At 37.6% G+C, this 22,112-nt stretch overlaps 1 protein-coding gene and 1 pseudogene across 1 annotated transcript in view; one reads left to right on the top strand and one right to left on the bottom strand.

Moving 5' to 3' along the window:
- SRPK1 (SRSF protein kinase 1) overlaps window positions 1-22,112 on the bottom strand; it is a 78,119-nt gene that overhangs the window by 17,855 nt on the left and 38,152 nt on the right. The window contains 9 exon segments of the mRNA XM_070361322.1: window positions 285-704; window positions 1,082-1,295; window positions 1,725-1,750; window positions 4,652-4,817; window positions 5,787-5,893; window positions 17,330-17,417; window positions 18,478-18,565; window positions 19,476-19,584; window positions 20,403-20,521. Coding sequence (XP_070217423.1) covers window positions 285-704; window positions 1,082-1,295; window positions 1,725-1,750; window positions 4,652-4,817; window positions 5,787-5,893; window positions 17,330-17,417; window positions 18,478-18,565; window positions 19,476-19,584; window positions 20,403-20,521 — 1,337 coding nt within the window.
- Window positions 12,352-14,574, top strand: LOC138985073 (transcription factor E2F5 pseudogene; annotated as a pseudogene).

Raw genomic sequence — 22,112 nt, 5'->3', positions numbered from 1 at the left:
TTAAAGTCACCACAAATAATGCTGTATTTCCCTGGACTGTAAAATATATCCCTTAGCCTGTCTATTTTATTATACATAGTAGCTTGTTCTTCTCAGTCCCCACCTCCATCTTTCCTTCCCCTTCTCTCTCTTCTCATTTGTATGTATACCTGCAAGTCAATTTCTGTTTTGCTCATTTATTTTTTGGGTTCCACATGTAAGTGATAACATACATTGTTTGTCTTTGTCTGATGTATTAGAAATTCATGAATATCTTATGGAGGAAAGGAGTAATGGGAAACTACCTTTGTTGTCTAGTGGTCCATTATGTTCTTGCTCTTGTTCATCTTCACAGGGTATCTCTGCCCGAATGCTTTCTTGAAGTTGGCTGATGTCCTGTTCACTGAATGATTGGTCTACGTTTGATGAAGACTGGCACATCATGGTATCGGACACCTCAGAGGTTACAGGTGTACAAGAGTCTGTTTCTTGAGATGTGCTGCTGTCTCCATTTTGGGAACTTAGTAAACTAGGTTCCTGCTTCAAATTTTGGATATCACAGTCATTAGCATTACGTAGATCCTCTTTAAGCCTCAATGTTTCTTTATTACTGTTCTCAGTAAAATTAATGATTTCAATTACTCCATTGCAATTAATTTCTGCTGCACCACCCTCTATACCACGTCCTGTAAGTGTCTGATCCTGGTGAATGGTACTTGACTCTTCTAAGGAACAAACAGACAAAAAGGATGCACATGTATGCGTATGCATGAAAGCAAAAAAAAAAATCTCTCCATAAGATTAGAACATTTTCCAGAACTTATACAGAGTGACATAAAAACATGATTGCACATCGAAAGCCTACTCATGGAAGGACAAAGATCTTCTAATTCTTACCCAATTGCTAAAAAAGGTCTATGTTGCATTTCCTGAGAAAACTTAGAAATTACATTTGAATATTACCTAACATTTATGACAAGTTCTATATTCTTACTGTGTAAGGACACCCCCAGAGATGCTGTGTACGCATGAAACCACTACATTATATAACAATGATAAATTAAAGTTTGCTATAAAGTAATTTGTGATGCTCTATTTATACCAAGTTTTTCTTGGGTCATTTTATTAGGTGGGTTCTCTTTCAAAGGTCTTTCAACAGGCCTCTCTGATTCTTCTTGCTGGTTTGGTCTTTTTTGCCCGGGGCCCGACTCTTTCTCCATTTCCTCAATCTCCTGCATTCGCTTCTCTAGTAATTCTGCCTGGCGCTTCTGCTTCTTCTTCAATTTCTTCTTCTTATTCTTTGACATTTTGTCAGCCTGGGCGGAGATTACAAACAGATAAAGCCTTCAGGTGGCTAATCCATTACCCCTAGTTGGAGATAACTATTAATTTTAATTACTTCCTGATTAAATTCCACTATTTCCCTAACACAACACTTAAGTTTTTCATTAACCAAAAAAATGCAGATACTCTTATGAAACCAAATTAAAACAAAATACACAACAAATCTTGGTCCTCAGAACAGTCTGTGGGGCTGGTTCACGCTCAAACATGCTCAAATTTATGGAGGCCTCACCAGTACAAACTTGCTGAAGACACACAGGAATTTACTGGAGAAAATTACAGAAGCGCAGGAACATTTTTTCTTTGTTTTCTAAACTCTAAATAAACTGTGATCCATAAGAGAAGAACCCCTGCCCATTGCCCATAGATCAGAATTAAATGTAGAAACACCTTATACTTACTGGTTTAGGTTGGGGTGCGGTACTGACTGAAAAGAAAAGAAAACCAAGTCAGAATCTTGGCATTCAGCAGGCAACATAAACTAAGACACCCTATCAGAATGAAGTCTTTTTTGTACAGTGTGTTAAGCAACTGTGAGAAACATTAAAAAAAATAATAACATTTAAAGAACAATGCATAGAAAAGGTGACCCATTAAAATAAATTTAAATAAACTCTTCTCCAAATAGAATCAGTACATGCAAAGAACCAAGTGCCCGTTTCTGATTTATACTATTGTTTAGTCACTGTCGTGTTTGACTCTTTTGTGACCCCATGGACTGCAGCCCACCAGGCTCCTCTGTCTATGGGATTTCCCAGGCAAAAATATTGGGGTGGGTTGCCATTTCCTTCTCTGGTGGATCTTCCCGACCCAGAGAATGAACCTGCCTCTCCTTCACTGGCAAGCGGATTCTTCACCACTGATCCACAGGATAGCCCAATTCACAATATTAATGTTGCTAAAATCCCCTTCCCATGTAGCGCTTAGAATGGAATATGATAGGCAACAACCATCTCATCTCTTACCTAAGGCTAGTTCCTCTTGGCACTTGTCAGTTTTAAAAGGAAAGTGGTGTCAACAGTTACGGTAATTTATTATATAGTATGTTATAGATATTAATTTAGTTTAGCTGGAAGGTAGACTCTTCAGTCCTCCTTAAAAAAAATTTTTTTTTTAATTGTGGTAAAATAAACTCATAAATATGGAAAACTCAGCAGTGGCCACAGGACTGGAAAAGGTCAGTTTTCATTCCAATCCCAAAGAAAGGCAATGCCAAAGAATGCTCAAACTACCACACAATTGCACTCATCTCACATGCTAGTAAAGTAATGATCAAGATTCTCCAAGCCAGGCTTTAGTAATACGTGAACTGCGAACTTCCAGATGTTCAAGCTGGTTTTAGAAAAGGCAGAGGAACCAGAGATCAAATGGTCAACATCCAATGGATCATGGAAAAAGCAAGAGAGTTCCAGAAAAATATCTATTTCTGCTTTATTAACTATGCCAAAGCCTTTGACTGTGTGGATCACAATAAACTGTGGAAAATTTTGAAAAAGATGGGAATACCAGACCATCTGACCTGCCTCTTGAGAAACCTATATGCAGGTCAGGAAGCAACAGTTAGAACTGGACATGGAACAACACACTGGTTCCGAACAGGAAAAGGAGTACGTCAAGGCTGTATATTGTCACCCTGCTTATTTAACTTATATGCAGAGTACATCATGAGAAACGCTGGGCTGGAAGAAGCACAAGCTGGAATCAAGATTGCAGGGAGAAATATCAATAACCTCAGATATGCAGATGACACCACCCTTATGGCAGAAAGTAAAGAAAACTAAAAAGCTTCTTGATGAAAGTGAAAGAGCAGAGTGAAAAAGTTGGCTTAAAGCTCAACATTCAGAAAACTAAGATCATGGCATCCCGTCCCATCACTTCATGGGAAATAGATGGGGAAACAGTGGAAACAGTGTCAGACTTTATTTTTTTGGGCTCCAAAATCACTGCAGATGGTGACTGCAGCCATGAAATTAAAAGACGCTAACTCCTTGGAAGGAAAGTTATGACCAACCTAGATAGCATATTGAAAAGCAGAGACATTACTTTGCCAACAAAGGTCCATCTAGTCAAGGCTATGGTTTTTCCAGTGGTCATGTATGGATGTGAGAGTTGGACTGTGAAGAAGGCTGAGCGCCGAAGAATTGATGCTTTTGAACTGTGGTGTTGAAGACTCTTGAGTCCCCTGGACTGCAAGGAGATCCAACCAGTCCATCCTAAAGGAGATCAGTCCTGGGTATTCACTGGAGGGACTGATGCTGAAGCTGAAACTCCAATACTTTGGCCACCTCATGCGAAGACCTGACTCATTGGAAAAGACCCTGATGCTGGGAGGGATGGGGGGCAGGAGGACAAGGGGACGACAGAGGATGAGATGGCTGGATGGCATTACCGACTCGATGCACATGAGTTCGAGTAAACTCCGGGAGTTGGTGATGGACAGGGAGGCCTGGTGTGCTTTGATTCATGGGGTTGCAAAGAGTCGGACATGACTGAGCGACTGAACTGAATTGAAATTCAAAAAATTTCCCTTTTAACCATTGTAATGCATACAGTTCAGCAGTGTTCATTTCACATAGTTGCACAACATTTCTAGAACTTTTTCATTTTGTAAAAATGAAAACTCTATGCCCACTGAACAGCTGCCCCTTGCCCCTGTGGAGGTATTCTTTTTTTTAAGGGATGTGTACAGACAATTGATACTTCACCTTGAGGATCAAGAGAGTTCCTCAAATATAATTAAATTATTAAAATTAAAATCTGTACCACGAACAGAAAAAAAATATCAATCGTAATCATAGTAGCCACCATTTATTTTATACATAATACTGTGTGGCATACTACTAATTGCTTCATGTGAAATTTAATCCCAATAAGTTATGCATGAGGAAAAATGCAGTCAAATCCCTTGCCCAAGGTCATTAACCAATGAAGCAAGGATTCGAAACAGGTATGTCCACTCCAGTGCTCAAACCCATACTTTTAACAGCAATGCTATCATGTCCCTGCACAAGGATCACTGATTCACATAGGTCAGCATATATGAACATCAAAAAAAAAGAACATCAAATCACAAGAGAAAACATTTTAACATGAATCAGCTTTTATAATACACAACATATTTGAACCTAAAAGGCACAGTATTCTTCCCCTATGGAAATAATACTCAGCATAAAAAAGTCTTTTGAAGGCTGGAACTATTTTTTACTTAAGTACTTACTGTACCTTACTCTTAAGTGAATTAGTGGTGCTTTACTTAACTGCCAGGTAATAGAATAAAAACAGGAACTTTTAACTTCTAATGAAAACCAAGTCCCCAAAGAAAATACACCTGCAGATCCGGAAGGTGGAGGAGCTCCAGAGCGCTGCCATTCTGTTGCTTCTGCAGCCAGCCTCCGGATGTATTGTTCATTCACTGACAACAGGATGTTTTCTGGTTTAATGTCAGTGTGGATGATACGGCACTTGGTGTGTAAATAATCCAGACCCTGTAACACCTGAATGGGAACAGAACAGTAGACTTACAAACACTGAATACAAGTCTTCCTGGAGAAGAAAAAAGCTACAATACAACACTGTGAAAAATAAAGATATAAAAATGATATGGTAGTTTCCTACAGAGAAGAAAGCTTTTTCTTTTTTTTAAAAAACTTCCCCAGAAAGACTAATTTTAAACTATAAACAAAGGAAAGAGTTTATTTGCAATGAAATGTTCTTTCAAGCTTTACAGAGTTAATTCTATTTGAAGATATTCTTTAAGTACATTATAGAGACTGAGAATAAATGGTTAACATGTCCTGTAACTACTGAAATGTAGGTGACGATGAAAGAGATTTAAGTATGTTTAAATTTAAATTTCCTTATTGAAGAACTGAGGTCTTGTGCTTCCCAGTTTGGCGCTCCGTCCAACAAAACACATTAGTTAAACAAACTGTTTGCCACTGAAGTATTACTACTTTCCTGATGATAAAACTCCTTTACTGTATATTGAAAGCTGTTTATGAGAAAATGCTCATGAATAATGTAAAGAGCGGGACGTAATTTGACAAAGTATTCTTTATCAATATACAATCCGTTTTTGCAACCAGAACTTCTAGATAACGGTCCAAAATTCTAAAATCAGGCATTAAACACAGCTCTCCATCTAATAATTAATACGGAAGATGAACCTGGGGGAAATGGTTGTGCTAAAACATTTAAAAACAAACGCAATAAACCAATAAACCCTAGAGGCTGAATAAACAATTTCAGCAATTTAAGAAACTTAGTTTTAGAAGTAAAAATTCTATTGGAAATAGGAAACTCCAGACACTTTAAGAAACTAAAAAAACTACCACATGCAAACTATTATGTATAAAATAAATAAGCCACAAGGATATATTTTACAACACAGGGAATATAGCAAATATTTTATAACTATAAATGGAGTACAACCTTGAAAAAATAGAAAATAGTAGGATACATACTTGCTGAATAATTTTTTTGACACAAGGCAGAGGAAGCCCTTGATAATTGGACTTGATGATCCACTTGAGTAGATGATGCCCCAGAACTTCAAATACCATGCAGATATCTAGGAGTTTGTTAAGGAGGAAAACAGAGACAGAAGAAAAGGGCAAGACAAGCTGTGCTCCACCCCAAGGAAATTATTATTGTATTCTTTCAGTATAAAAAGTTACAGCGCTTTACCTGAAAAAAAATCTAGCTGTCAATATTATGAAATTTCAAAGGTTAATATTTTGTCACCAAAAATACCCAAAATATGGAAAACTTGGGGGGGGAGCTGGTTTATCAGTAAAACTATGCATCTAAACAGTGATTAAAATAAGAGTGAAATATGTACATAAAGCTAGTGAGAGCACTAGGCTTTAGGTGTTGATCAGCTTCTTCCCTAATGTCAGAACTAATGTCCAGGGTAACAACTCCAACTCTCCTAGTATCAGAGCAAGGAAAAATAAATTCTGCTTTAGCTACAGAAAACAATATACCAGAACAACCTAAAAAATGTAAATGTCAGCATTTTTAAAGAACAAGAAGCTGACTTGCTTTATCCTCTGCAGTGCACAAACCTGACCTTGGTGCCACCGCCACGTGTGCTGTGTGAGCACCCAGAATCCCACTGCATGACAGGAATACTCTGCGGACCTGTAGTGCTAGGGCCAGGGCACTGCGGGGATTTTAGTAGGAAGATGTTGTATTTTCGACAGAAGTTTCTATATAAGTTGGAAAGTCAAGACATTTGTATGTAATAATGATCCAGTGTTTTAAAATAGACTTCTATTTTAAATAAGATTCTCCACTAAAGGAAAACCTGGACTCCTTAAAAAGGCCCAATCCAGGGCCTTTTGGCAACCTGGAATACCTTGCTGTGCCTACAGTAAGGGAACACATCAAGAGAAAATAAAAACCAGCTTGAAGAAACCACGGGCCGAAGTTGAGAACATTTTGCAGAGTGAAGTTATGAATTTGCTTAAACTAAAAACAAAATGAATCCAAACAAGATACTAAAATAAGGGTGTGTTCAAAATATCTTCTTTAGAGAAAAAGTCAATTAATAAATATATAAAGTATGACAGAAATAAAAGTTGCCATTTTACAATCACTACAGTAATAACTGAACTGTTTCAGGTAAGAATCAATGAATACTAAAACTATTGATAAAGTCTGCTGGGAGAAAGAATTCTCATGGAGTTACCCTATGACCCCACAGACTGCTTACTAATTATAAAAGGAAAAAGGTACTTTTAAACAGGGAAATCCAGAAGACTCTGCCTTAACCAAGTGATCAAACATATTATCACCAATGATAAACACAAATTCACATCATGTACCCTCTGATGTAATACAATGAGAAAGAATGTAGTATCAGATCAGATCAGATCAGATCAGTTGCTCAGTCGTGTCCAACTCTTTGAGACCCCATGAATCGCAGCACACCAGGCCTCCCTGTCCATCACCAACTCCCGGAGTTCACTCAGACTCACGTCCATCGAGTCAGTGATGCCATCCAGCCATCTCATCCTCTGTCATCCCCTTCTTCTCCTGCCCCCAATCCCTCCCAGCATCAGAGTCTTTTCCAATGAGTCAACTCTTCGCATGAGGTGGCCAAAGTACTGGAGTTTCAGCTTTAGCATCTTTCCTTCCAAAGAAATCCCAGGGCTGATCTCCTTCAGAATGGACTGGTTGGATCTTCTTGCAGTCCAAGGGACTCTCAAGAGTCTTCTCCAACACCACAGTTTAAAAGCATCAATTCTTCAGCGCTCAGCCTTCTTCACAGTCCAACTCTCACAACCATACATGAACACAGGAAAAACCATAGCCTTGACTAGATGGACCTTTGTTGGCAAAGTAATGTCTCTGCTTTTGAATATGCTATCTAGGTTGGTCATAACTTGCCTGCCAAGGAGTAAGCATCTTTTAATTTCATGGCTGCAGTCACCATCTGTAGTGATTTAGCCCAAAAAAATAAAGTCTGACACTGTTTCCACTGTTTCCCCATCTATTTCCCATGAAGTGATGGGACGGGATGCCATGATCTTAGTTTTCTGAATGTTGAGCTTTAAGCCAACTTTTTCACTCTCCACTTTCATCAAGAGGCTTTTGAGTTCCTCTTCACTTTCTGCCATAAGGGTGGTGTCATCTGCATATCTGAGGTTACTGATATTTCTCCCGGCAATCTTGATTCCAGCTTGTGCTTCTTCCAGCCCAGCGTTTCTCATGATGTACTCTGCATATAAGTTAAATAAACAGGGTGACAATATACAGCCTTGACGTACTCCTTTTCCTATTTGGAACCAGTCTGTTGTTCCATGTCCAGTTCTAACTGTTGCTTCCTGACCTGCATACAGATTTCTCAAGAGGCAGGTCAGGTGATCTGGTATTCCCATCTCTTTCAGGATTTTCCACAGTTTACTGTGATCCACACAGTCAAAGGCTTTGGCATAGTCAATAAAGCAGAAATAGATGCTTTTCTGGAACTCTCTTGCTTTTTCCATCATCCAGTGGATGTTGGCAATTTGATCTCTGGTTCCTCTGCCTTTTCTAAAACCAGCTTGAACATCTGGAAGTTCACGGTTCATGTATTGCTGAAGCTTGGCTTGGAGAATTTTGAGCATTATTACTAGCGTGTGAGATGAGTGCAATGGTGCGGTAGTTTGAGCATTCTTTGGCATTGCCTTTCTTTGGAATTGGAATGAAAACTGACCTTTTCCACTCCTGTGGCCACTGCTGAGTTTTCCAAATTTGCTGGCATATTGAGTGCAACACTTTCACAGCATCAGCTTTCAGAATTTGGAATAGCTCAACTGGAATTCCGTCACCTCCACTAGCTTTGTTCGTAGTGATGCTTTCTAAGGCCCACTTGACTTCACATTCCAGGATATACCTGACAAAAATGATTAATGAATTTAATCATGAGCAAACAATCAGGCAAATCCAAATTAAGGAACAATACAACTGGCCTGGCTTCTTTGAGGTCAGTAGGGGGTGGTGGTGGTGAATGCATGAAAGAAACTGTTCTCAATTAAAGATTTAAAAATGGACATGTTCAGTTCAGTTTAGTTGCTCAGTTGTGTCTGACTCTTTGCGACCCCATGATCCGCGAACACCAGGCCTCCCTGTCCATCATCAACTCCCAGAGTTTACCCAAACTTGTCTTTTGACTACCTTAGAAAATACAATCAAAATTATAGTGAGATATCATTTCAAACTCACCAGAATGACTAAATTAAAAAGATTAGGGTTTCTCTGGTGGCTCAGTGGTAAAGAATGTGCCTGCCAATGCAGGAGACATGAGCTCAGTCCCTGGTCGAGGAAGATCCCACATGCTGTGGAGCAACTGAGCCCGAGCGTCACAACTATTTAGCCTGTACTCTGCAGCCTGGGAACCACAACTGCTGAAGCCTGCATGCCCCAGAACCTGTTCTCTGCAATAAGAGGCCACTGCAGTGAGAAGCCTGGACACTGCAACAAAGAGGAGCCCCTGCTTGCCACCAGCTACACAAACACCTGTGTAGCAAAGAAGATCCAGCAGAGTGAAAAACACGATTAAATGTAGGGGAGGATATGGAGCAACTGGAGCTTCCATGCTGCACTAACAAAAGTGTAAAATGGTACAACTGCTTTGGAAAACTGGTCAGTAATTTCTTAAGAGTTAAACATGTGTCTAGGAAGTTCTTTAGTCAAGATAGAGTAACAGGGACTGGGTTTACCCTCTTGCTTTAAGCAACAACAACAAAATCAAGCAAAATACATAAAACAACAGATTTAATGACCTTGGATATCAGGCAAAGAAGACAGTGATGTCTGACAGATTACTGTCTTCTTACTGTCTTGAGACTTTTCAGGCAAACCCCTTGAGTTAAACAGATGGAACTAGTCTTGGGAGATCAAGGCAGCAGCTATGGTTCACAGAACAAGGTACTAGAGAGGAGAGAGCTGTAGAGAAAGAGAGCCCTGAAGATCTGCAATGCGGTCCGCCTCACACATTCAGCAGAGCGGTAATCAGCACAGGCATATGAGGAAACTACTGGGGGGGAGCCATCTGAAAGGACTCGAGGGAACAGTGCCCAGCATCCCCACAGGGCTCCAGCCAGGAGGACTAGGCAACTTCAGTTACAGGCGAGAAATAAACCCACACATACGTGATCAATTAACTTACAACAAAGGAGCCAAGAATATACAATGGGGACAGTAACTTCAATAAGTCATGCTGGGAAAACTGAACAGCCACCTGAAAAAGGATGAAACTAGATCATTATCTTATACTATATCCCAAAATCAACTCAAAATGTATTAAAGACCTGAACATAAGACCTGAAACAATAAAACTGTTAAAAGAATACACAGGTGGTAAGCTCCTTGACATTGGTCTTGGCGATGATATTTTGGATCTGACACCAAAAACAAAGTCAACAAAAGCAAAAATGAACAAGAACTATTTCAAACTAAAAATCTTCTGCAGAAAAAAAGGAAACAAAATGAAAATGAATAGGCCACCTATGGAATGGGAAAAAATACTTAAAATCAAAGATCTGACAAGGAGTAAATAAAAAATATAAAAAAACTCCTATGACTCAACAGGGGGAAAAGATCTCAGTCTGATTAAAACAAGAATCTGAACACATTTTTCCAGAGAAGACATACAGATGGCCAACAGGTACATGAAAAAGAGTTTGATATCACTAATCACCAGGGAAATGCAAAATAAATAGCAAGACACAGAAGCAACCTAAGTGTCCACTGATGGATGAATATAAAGAAAATGTGGTCTACATAGACAATGGAATATTATTCAGCCATAAGATGGAAACCCTGCCATTTGTGACAACATGGATGGACCCTGAGGTTGTTATGCCAAATGAAATAAGACGACTGTATGATCTCACTTATATGTGGAATCTAAAACCAAAATAAGACAAACGCAGACACAGTAAACAGACCAGTGGTTGCCAAAGGTGGGAGGTGGGGGAAATGGGTCATGATGGTCAGAAGGTACAAACTTCTGGTTCTAAGATGAGTAAGTACTGAGTATGTAAGGTATAGGATGGTGACTGTACTTAATAATATTGTATATTTGAGAATTGCTAAGAGTTCTCAACACAAGAAAAACATGTAACTGTGTGGTGATGGCTGTTAACTTACTATGGTAATCATTTTGCAATGTATACATCTATTAAATCATTATGCTGTATACCAAAAACTAATATAATGTTGTATATCAATTATGAACAGAAAGTGAAAGTCACTCAGTCTTGTCAGCTCCAAAACCCCATGGACCATAGCCCAGGAGGTTCCTCTGTCCATGGGATTTTCCAGGCAAGAAACTGGAGTGGGTAGCCATTCCCTTCTCCCGACCCAAGGATCGAATCCAAGTCTCCTACATCGTGGGCAGATTCTTTACCATATAAGCCACCAGGAAAGTCAATTAAAAAAAAAAAAAAACCTGGAAAAATTCATAGTTATGGGGCATTTGGCAGAATATTTAGGAAAACCTTGCCTCAGTGGAAGGAATGATTAGTCCTCAGTTCAGTTCAGTTGCTCAGTCGTGTCCGACTCTCTGCGACCCCGTGAATCACAGCATGCCAGGCCTCCCTGACCATCACCAACTCCCGGAGTTCACTCAAACTCATGTCCATCAAGTCGGTGACACCATCCAGCCATCTCATCCTCTGTCGTCCCCTCTTCCTCCTGCCCCCAATCCCTCCCAGCATCAGAGTCTTTTCCAATGAGTCAACTCTGCATGAGGTGGCCAAAGTACTGGAGTTTCAGCTTTAGCATCAAAGGATGATTAGTCCTAGCCATCTAACAAATCATAAAGGTAAAATCTGAAAAGGATCAAACTGTTTCCTGGCAATAATTGCATTGCAGAACAAAGCTCAAGATTTAAAGGAACACAAAATATCCAACAGCCAACAAGGTAAAAATCACAATGTCTCAATGAAAGACTACCAGGCAACAAAGATGCAGGAAATTGTATCTGAAAATTAGAATTATCAATAATTTAAAACTGACCCAGAACTGGCCCACTTGTTAGAATTAGCAGACAAGGAAATTAACAGTCATAGTCATTCCATATGTTGAAGAGATACAAAAGATTTAAAAAAAGAGAGAGACCCAGAGAAGAGGTGGTGTATACATATTAATATAAAAACAATGAAACCTTGCCATCTGTGAAATAGATGAACCTAAAGGGTATGCTTCTAAGTGAAATAAGTGAGACAGACAAACACTGTACAATTTCACTTAATAACGTGGAATATCAAAGACAAAAACAAATAAACAAACACCAGAAAACAGAGTTATAGATACAGAGAACAAACAGGTGGTTGCCAGAGGGAGGATGGTTGGAGGAGGGAAAAAAAAAAGGTGAGACCGATTAGGAACACACTTTCAGTTGCAAAATAAGTGAGTCATGGGTGTGAAATGTACAGTGTGGAGAACATAGTCAACTTTTAACATCTCTATGATAATATAACCTTAGTAGACTTATCACAGTGTGTGTGATAATTATCAAATTATATTTCAATAAAACTGGAAGAAAAAGAGAGACCCAAACTGAACTTCTGAGATGAAAAGCAGCAAGTGAGAGATGAAAAATACCGTGGATGGGATAAATGGCAGATCAGGCACTGCAGAATGAAGATTAGTAAACTCAAAAGTACAGCAATAGAAACTATCCAAAATGAAACACATAAAGAAAAAGTAATTCAAACAAACCCACAGACCCATAAGAGTAAGCTGTAAAGGCAACTTCCAAGTGACACAAAAAAAGGGAGGGGAGGAAGAGAATGAAGGTACTTGCTCTTTGCAGAGGATTGACAAATCATACAAGTGACGGCCGTAACCAACCCAGTAGCAAACTGTGTGCTGTGCTTCAATTCTGTCCATTTCCCACTAAAAGGAATTAGGGCTTTGCAGATAAATGGCTGACCCCAGGTCTGGGATAGTAAATATACAAAATGAGACTGCAACATTTTGATGTGCCAAATAATAAAGGAACTGTTAAAAACTTTATGTGACTCTTGACTGAAGTTAAGAATTAAAAAAAGAGCCCTTGTCCCGCCCTTGGCGGGCGGCTACGGCCAGGGCCGCCTGAGGTCCGGCCCGGCAGGTGGCGGAGCGCAGGGACAGGATGGCGGCGGCCGAGCCCGTGAGCTGCGCACCGCCCGGGGCCGGCAGTAGCTGGCACAAGAAGAGCCTGGGGCTGCTCACCGCCAAGTTCCTGTCGCTGCTGCAGGAGGCCAAGGACGGCGTTCTGGACCTCAAGGCGGCTGCAGATACTTTGGCTGTGAGGCAAAAAAGAAGAATTTATGATATCACCAATGTCTTGGAAGGAATTGACTTAATTGAAAAAAAGTCAAAAAACAGTATACAATGGAAAGGTGTAGGTGCTGGCTGTAATACTAAAGAAGTCATAGATAGATTAAAATATCTCAAAGCTGAAATTGAAGATCTAGAACTGAAGGAAAGAGAACTTGATCAGCAGAAGTTGTGGCTACAGCAAAGCATCAAAAATGTGATGGACGACTCCATTAATAATAGATTTTCCTATGTAACTCATGAAGACATCTGTAATTGTTTTAATGGTGATACACTTTTGGCCATTCAAGCACCTTCTGGTACACAACTGGAGGTACCTATTCTAGAAATGGGTCAGAATGGACAAAAGAAATACCAGATCAATCTAAAGAGTCATTCAGGACCTATCCACGTGCTGCTTATAAATAAAGAGTCCAGCTCATCTAAGCCCGTGGTTTTCCCGGTGCCCCCCTCAGATGACCTCGCGCAGCCTCCCTCTCAGCCTCCTACCCCAGTGCCTCCACACAAGCCCAGCTCGGCCGTCCAGAGCCTGCCTGAGCCACCTGTCTCTGAACGAAGCCAGCCTCTCCAGCACACGCCAGCCACAGACTTGTCTTCAGCAGGATCTATTAGTGGAGATATCATTGATGAGTTAATGTCTTCTGATGTGTTTCCGCTCTTACGGCTTTCTCCGACCCCAGCAGATGACTACAACTTTAATTTAGATGATAATGAAGGCGTTTGTGATCTGTTTGATGTTCAGATACTAAATTATTAGATTCCATGGAAACTTGGGACTGTTATCTACCTCTAACTGTGTAACATTTTAGACTTCTTAATAACCTAAGTATTTAAAATAATGAATGTAACACCTTTTTAGTTCACTGATTCTGAAATGTTCTTCCCTAATACTTTATTTTTGCTTCACAAAACTTCAACCATAAAAACAAAGGATTCTGACTGTTTCAGGAGAAAAAATGATTTCATATCCACCAACCCTCCACACCCTCAAGTAATTACTTTCTGAAATTTCAACTTTTCTTCCCATTCTGAACCCTTCTGTTTTCTTCCCCTTATATGAGAAGAAAGTTAAAGTAGACTTCAGGTCATGCGAAACAAGAAAGTTGGCCAAGGGCTCATCACTTGTTCTGTCTTCCACTTGTACTGCCACAAGACTGTCCATGTTCCTTTGTGTCCTCCAATCCAGACATTCACTGCCACTTATAACATGAAGGGTGTAAACTAGGATATATTAACTGTTTCAGTGAACAGAGTTTGTGAAGTGCCTTCTGTTTTAGCACTTTAAGTTTATCACATTTTGTTGACTTCTGACATTCCACTTTCCTAGGTTATAGGAAAGATCTGTTTATGTAGTTTGTTTTTAAAATGTGCCAATGCCTGTACATTAACAAGATTTTTTAAATAAAATTGTATAAAAGATTAAAAAAAAAGAATTAAAAAAAAAAGAAAAAGAGACATCTAGAGACACTGAAACACTGACTACATAAAGGGACTAAGAAACTGGTCCCCAATTTTTTTAGGAAAAATAACTATGTTGGGGTTATATTTTAAGAGTCTCTGTCTTTTGGAAATACTTTCTAAAATAATTATGGATGAAATAACATATTTAAGACTGGTCACAAAATTATCAGGAGATACAGACAAAACAATATTGGTTATGAGTTGATAAATTTGAGAATGGGTAATGGATCTCTGAGGATTCAAACTATTCTATTTCTGTATATACGAAATATACCAAAATAAGATATTTTAGAATGCAGATTGCTTAAACAAACAAACCAGAAAAGAGAATTTTAAGTTCCTAGCTTTATTATCGGAGAAGGCAATGGCACCCCACTCCAGTACTCCTGCCAGGAAAATCCCATGGATGGAGGAGCCTGGAAGGCTGCAGTCCATGGGGTCGCTGAGGGTCGGACACGACTGAGCGACTTCACTTTCACTTTTCACTTTGATGCATTGGAGAAGGAAATGGCAAGCCACTCCAGTGTTCTTGCCTGGAGAATCCCAGGGATGGGGGAGCCTGGTGGGCTGCCGTCTATGGGGTCGCACAGAGTCGGACACGACTGAAGTGACTTAGTAGCAGCAGCTTTATTATTAACTTTCCTTTGAGAGAAGCATTACAATTTAACAACAGTGTTGTTTTAATTTGCAAATAGTGATATAAAAATGATCAAACATTTAATAGCTTAAAAACAAAAGAACTGGGTGAAACAGCAAAAGGATATGTGAAAAAAAAATTTTGTGGGAGATGGTGTAAAGAAAAAAGGCTGAAAATTAATTAAGAGCCACACTTAGAGTGTCTTATGAACAAGAAGAGCTAGCCAAAGAGGTAAAATACACACCAGAAAAAAAAAGTACCCTAAAACATAGTAGGTCACATAGGTGGCCAAAAAATGACACTGACCCATGTTAATATTATGTAAAGATCAGCTGTTACTTCTTAATCACTCTTCTCCCCTCACCACCCATGGAAGTAGAACGAACGCATTTATACTGAAGTCTATGACTAACTTCTAGTTCAGAGTCCTTGTGATACTTTAAAATGAGAAAGGACAGTGCTCCAGAGAAAAAGCAGTATACCCAGATACAAAGAAAATCACAGATATGTGGCTCCATACAGTTATACCTATGTTGTGAAAAGAGATGAGAGGCAGGAGAATGACATAGTTCATTAAACCTTAACTCAGTGCTCTGCGTTTTATCCTTTTCAACCTCTAGACGCAGCAAATAATGCCTTAACTGAGACAGTTGGGAGACAAGTAGGAGGAAGGGCAGAGAGAAATGGCTAAGGATAAAGGGAGAAATTAGTAAAATAGGAACTCAGTGGACAGAAACTACAGAGAAACCATACGGTGATGTTTAGAAAACATCTTAGAACTTGAAATTCAAAATCTATTAAGATATTTCAATAATTAAAAAAAAACAAAACTCTTCTTGCTTAGGGTCAAAAAAAGGTACTCTGCATTACTAAGGAGATTATACAGACTATTTCTACAGTTTTACTATAATGTTCCCAAATTAAGAGAGAAATTTGGCACAATGACAAACATTACAAGGTCAAGTAATAGGGAAACAGAATCCAACAGCCATCACAATATCCTATATGGTTTATTTCTTGGTTTGCCTCCCTAATTCTTTGAAAAAATGTGTGCGCACACACACACACACAGTAAGTCACCTATGAAATGACCACAAGACATAAACTGATGATTCATATGGCATGATTCTTGTATCTGTATTCCTTAGAGATGGAAGGCAGAGGGCTATGATTTATACTTCTCCAAGGAAATAACTGAAAACTAACTTCAGAATGACAGATAAAATCCTCATGGTATCACTTGTTCTCTCTCCTTTCTTATGCTTTCTCCATGTGTTTTAGTTCAAATCTCTTAAACCACAGTCCACATGATACTACAGAGCCCTACGTAGCCCATTTCCTTTAACAAATCACTGGCTACAGTGTGTGTTAAGAGAAGCTAGACATGCAGGGAAAGTAGAATGATTCATGAAATCTTTCCTTACACATTTTTAAACACTTTTAAAAACAGTTTTAGACTCTCCAATCCAAGTGAAATTCATCTTTTATTCTGAAAAATTTGCTAGGCCTTTACAACCATAGCTGTTGCAACAATCTTTCAATCAGCTCTTTGCATGTCACACTGATATTAACTTATGGGGGCAGGGGGGGAACAGCTAACATTCCTTCCAACTTTAAAATTCTAAAATTTCAGATCAAAACATAAAACTAGTAGTTTTTTCATTACGACAGAATATGAACAATTACATTTAGATTTTAAGCATAATCTACATATACAGCCTCTTAAATACTGAGATAATAAAGTGCACTGAATTCTTATTTAACCTACTATTTCTCAATAATTCATTAAAATCTGTGTTAATTGATAAAATAGAAACTTTACTTAGTATTAGTACTACAAGCCTTTCTTTTTAAAGTTTCTTTTGACTTCAGTTTTAATTTGCCTGAAAAAAGGAAAAAGTGTAAAGCAATAGCTTTAAAAAACACACCATACAAAAGATAGACATGATTCACAATGTGTTCAAAAGTTTACAATAAAATAAAAACATTTTGATTATAGTTTGAGAAAAGAGACCAATGCAAATCTCATTCCTTTCTTTGAAATAAAGTTATTTCATGATTTGTTTTCAAAATAGGTTCTAAAAAGGATACGTGTTCCATTAACTCCTGATATTTTAAAGTCATCTAGTAGTTGAACAACCATTTCTCTATTTGGATCATTAGGATCTGAATTACGAACCTGTAATAGGGAAGACAATATTTAAAAAAAGGGAAAGCACAGAAATAAACCAAATGGTGAGGGAGGGGATACCAGCAGCATATGTAACAATGGATTACTTCAGAAAAGAGCTTATACAAATCTGTAAGACAAACATAAAATTTTAATAGCTCAAAGAACTTAATAAAAACAGTTCACAAAAGAAAATACAATCAACAAAGATTGTATTATATAGTTACTGTTCTAATTATAACATTTTGCTACTTACTCCCAAATTAACTGCTAGTTACCAGGCCAGGAAGAATTCAGGAGCTTTTGCATGATGCAAATCAACCATAGCACTAACCATACTGCTTATTCAGCCTTCATTTTTTTCATAGAAAAACCTCTCAGGGAAGGAAGCAGTACCCTGATTTACTTTGGGGCATGAGCTCATCTTGTTACAGACTAGCACATTGAAAGTACTTTCCTGACGCTCTCTTGGTCTAGCATCCTTGCTTTTCTGAATGAAAAATCTAAGGCTCAGAGGAAATAAAAAGACGAGTTGAGGATATATTCAGATAGAGCCAGTCCTAAAAACTCATGTCTTCTCACTTGGGATTCAAGCTTCTTCTACCTCACTGACATTTCCGAATTTTTAAGAAAACTGAAAATAAGTTTTTGAAAATATTTACCTAAGTTTCCAAGTAACATAAGGGACTTAATAACTACAGTGCTTATTTTTATATTAAATATTTTTAAAGACTTTAAAACAAAACAGAAGTTATATATTTATTCACACTTCTTTTATTTTAACCATGACAGGAAAGAAAACCTGGCACATAAAACATGCTCAATAAACATTTTTATTTGCAAGGTTTTTTTTCAGTGTGCATGTACAGGGAGAGTTGCCATCACAGCATATTCTACCAGTTCCCTACCAAATACACAGAATGTGTAAATACTGTCTTCTTCTACCTCTGTAAGGATACTGGAACTTTACAGTAAAACTTAGCCATATCAAAAAGTAGGTATTTGGTATGTCTTAACTTGAATAAAACTTTATTTATAACATAGCTCACACATATAATCTAATACTTACTGATTTCAGCAACCGGATTTCATCAAGTGCAGTTTCAGTATAATGTTCAGCACTTTTAACTACTTTCATTGCCACGAACTTCTTTCCCCTAAGAAACAAATACAGGCAATTAAGACTAAATGTCTTACCTTTCAGTTTCGCTAAGATTTAACCATAACTGGGAGACAGTGATAGAATGTATATTGATTTCATGTTTCCCTGGTATTCAAACACAAAGAACTATTTCTGTGGGATCATCTGCACCTGTTAATAGCACTAACTGGCCATATTGAACTTATAAGAAGAAAATCTGTTCCTAGATAATGTCAATCATCAAAACATTTTCTCTGAGTTAAAATCCACTTTCTGAATGCTCCATGAACCCATGTAAAACCATGAAATGGAGATAAGTAAGGGGGGAAACTTCACCAAATCAGAAGTATTCTGTATACTTATATAGTAAAACCTAAAAGGTTAAAAGCTATAATATTATACTTTCCTCTAAGAAGCCAGAAGAAATACTTGGGTGAAAAACTGATAAAAATAGTGCATAGATAGCAATTGCTGTCTCATCAAAGATAGAAGATACACTTTAAGGTAAACATCCAATGTTAACTGCCTGTGATTTTTATGTAGAGGTTTTAGACATATGGCTGTATGGCTGAGCAAATCTGTTATAGAAACAAAACACAAGAAAATAATTTCACACAGGTTGGTCTAGGATACCATCTAAAAATTTAGCTCTATTCCAGTGGGAAAAACTATGAACTAATACACTATACTTTCTTTGAGTATCTGTAATGTTTTGAATTTGGGAGTTTCAAGAGCTTTACTGATAATAATTCAATCTTGTGTCTCCTCTAAGGTGCTGCTTCACCAGAGGAAAGTCATTTGCCCAAGAATATAAAGATTATCAACTATAAGATTTTTATTAAGAAATCAGTCTAGAGCTAGACTAAAAGTGGAAAATTAAACACAAACATTTAGGAACCACCTAATCCTCTTGTACTAAAACTTACTGAATATCCCATGATAGCCACACAGTTGAAAAGTGTCCCCAGCCCAACTTTCGGATCACATGATATCTCCCATTGAACAGATCTCCAATTTTCACAAGATGGTAACCTCCTGGAAGAAACAACAGAGGGAAAGAATCACTTACTTAGGAAAAAAAAATCTCACATTTTCCAACATTTATACATCTTCAGCAAATAAAAATGGTTTCTTTTAATACAATCAATTCAACAAAAGAAAATTTTAAATCAAGTCAGCAACACAGTATTATTGAGCTCATGTTAACTTGAAAAAAAAAATTACTTTTCCAAAACACAGCACAACAAAACAAACCAGAAGACCAGAAAAGGCTGATAACAGTGGCAGGAATCAAAGGATTTAAACACCTATCTCTGCCTGCTAAGAAGAACCAAGTTCTCCTCAATGGTAAGATACATTCTGTTACAAGATCCAATCCTACCCAAGAATCCTGGAATGTTTTGTAAAAGAAACAAAATACATCAGGCAATCTTATGCCATGGTTTTTAAGTATCCGTAATTCTAATACAATGTAGCTGAGCAATCATCACTTTAAGAAAAGAGTAGAGAAAATGTGTTTTTCAAAAGTCTACATACCAAATCTTATCACTGTTCACTTCTGGATGATAGCATTATAGATAACTTTTGTTTTCTTTTTGTTTAATATATTTCTGAAATTTTCTAAGGAAAATATGCACTATCATTTTTTAAGGAAAAAGAGAGTAGATACATTTAACTTAAACTAAGCTTTAATTAAGTCAAACTAAAAGGAAATACTAATTCCTATACTTAGAGAAAAGGATGCAATAAGCAGAAAGCATTAACACCATTTATGCTGATAGATCAAATATTCAAATGAAAGAGTGTACACATGAATTATATCTTACTTGATATCTCCTCACAGAAAACCTTACCTTTGCAGTAATCATTGGGATCTTCCTGCTCATCATCATCAGATCCCAGGATCTCCTCTTCTTGCTCGGGCGGGTCACTTTCAGAGTGCGGAGCAGAGCCTCGGGGCTGAGTTTCAGATCTAAGAAATAATACAAACATGTTCATTCCATGTGAGCAGAAGAAAACAGGACCCATGAACAGATAACACAAACAGAATGTTACGCAGTGGCAGCCTAGGAAAACATTACCTATCACTTTACCTCGTGTTAGGAAAAGCCTAGTTTTAAAAAGTCAGTACATGATTAAATAAAATCTGGAAAATATATAAAAGTACAACGGGGAAAAATTACTTGAATCTCAATACTCAAAACTGCTGGTAAAACTAGATCTTCCTCCAGTAATTTGCTGTTATTTTTATTAAAAAACATACTTTATAAACAAATTTGTATCCTGCTTTTCCTATTATATTGTTAACGTTCCCCCTCATTCCTATACAATCTCTTAAATCTACTTCCTTTAGTGGTATCACTATCTACTCTGGTACATTCTGTCAGTACTAAAAATTAAAGCTGTTGAGTATTTTTAGACAATTTTTATTCTGCATTTAGAATTATTCCCCTAAACTACCAGATAAAGATAGAAACATTTTCCCTGTTTATAAAAATAACACGTTAAATATAGGAAATTTGAAAAATAATTATTTTGTTCTAAAACATCTCTATTTTGAACATATTAACACTTTGGATTATTTCTTCCCAATCTGTGCCCACAAATGTTTTTTATATAGTATGACTTTTCTGAAAGAGCTGTAATGAATTACATCTCCAGACACACATGGGCTCCGAGTATTCAAGTATTACTAAATTTCAAAAACTTGGTTTATTTGACAGGTTAAAATGTTATCTTATAATGTACTAAACACTTAAAACTGATTCCTTTCTCTACATGCCATCAATTACTTATATTAAAACTTTTAAGCACTGAGTAAGTAGTTCAGGAGGCAGAAAGACTTGGATTTGCATTCAGGCTCTGACACTTAAAAGCTGCCTGCTTCATGAAGCTTTGAGCAAAAGAAGTAGTGTCCACATCACTCTTTTCAGCAGTTGCAGGAAAAGGAATTTTAATTCCCATTTCCCAGTATTTTATTTGCATTTTCAAACCTTTTTCATCAGATTGTTTTTTTTTCCAAAAGATTCAACAGAAAAAAATTGAATAGCAAAATTAATGGGCTGCTGAGACATAACTACATTGGCAAGCATGACTAGATTTGAATTTTCAGTGGCCATTCCAACCTGCCTCACTCTTGGTACTTTCTGTCCCTCAGAGGATACAAAAGTAGTTACAAAACTGCATGATTCAATTCTTAGTGAAAGCATGTCTTTGGGAAACTTACCTGGCCTACTTTCCCAAGTGGGAATGAGTCTGAATGAACATTTCCAAATTTATTAAGACAGGTTTCTAAAACAAATTCTCTGATTTCAAACTTGTTGTCTTACAATTTTTATTTTAAGAACTGTAATTGAAAAATTTTTGAAAAGCAGTGAAATATTGAGTTGTGAAAAACGGACATGCAATTCCCACTTTTTTCTCTTGAATGTTCCTTTTCTACAGACTCTTGCATTGTTTCAATGATGTACTGCCTTCTTTCATCTTTAGGATAGGATTTATAGTCTCTAAGTTTCCTTTAGATCCTTGTATTATCTTGGCTTTCTCAAACCACCCATGTTTTA

This window comes from Bos mutus, chromosome 23 (genome assembly GCF_027580195.1).
Source record: "Bos mutus isolate GX-2022 chromosome 23, NWIPB_WYAK_1.1, whole genome shotgun sequence".
Lineage (NCBI taxonomy): Eukaryota > Metazoa > Chordata > Mammalia > Artiodactyla > Bovidae > Bos > Bos mutus.
Note: the sequence above shows the minus strand (reverse complement) of the source record. Positions and strands in the feature narration are given on the sequence as shown.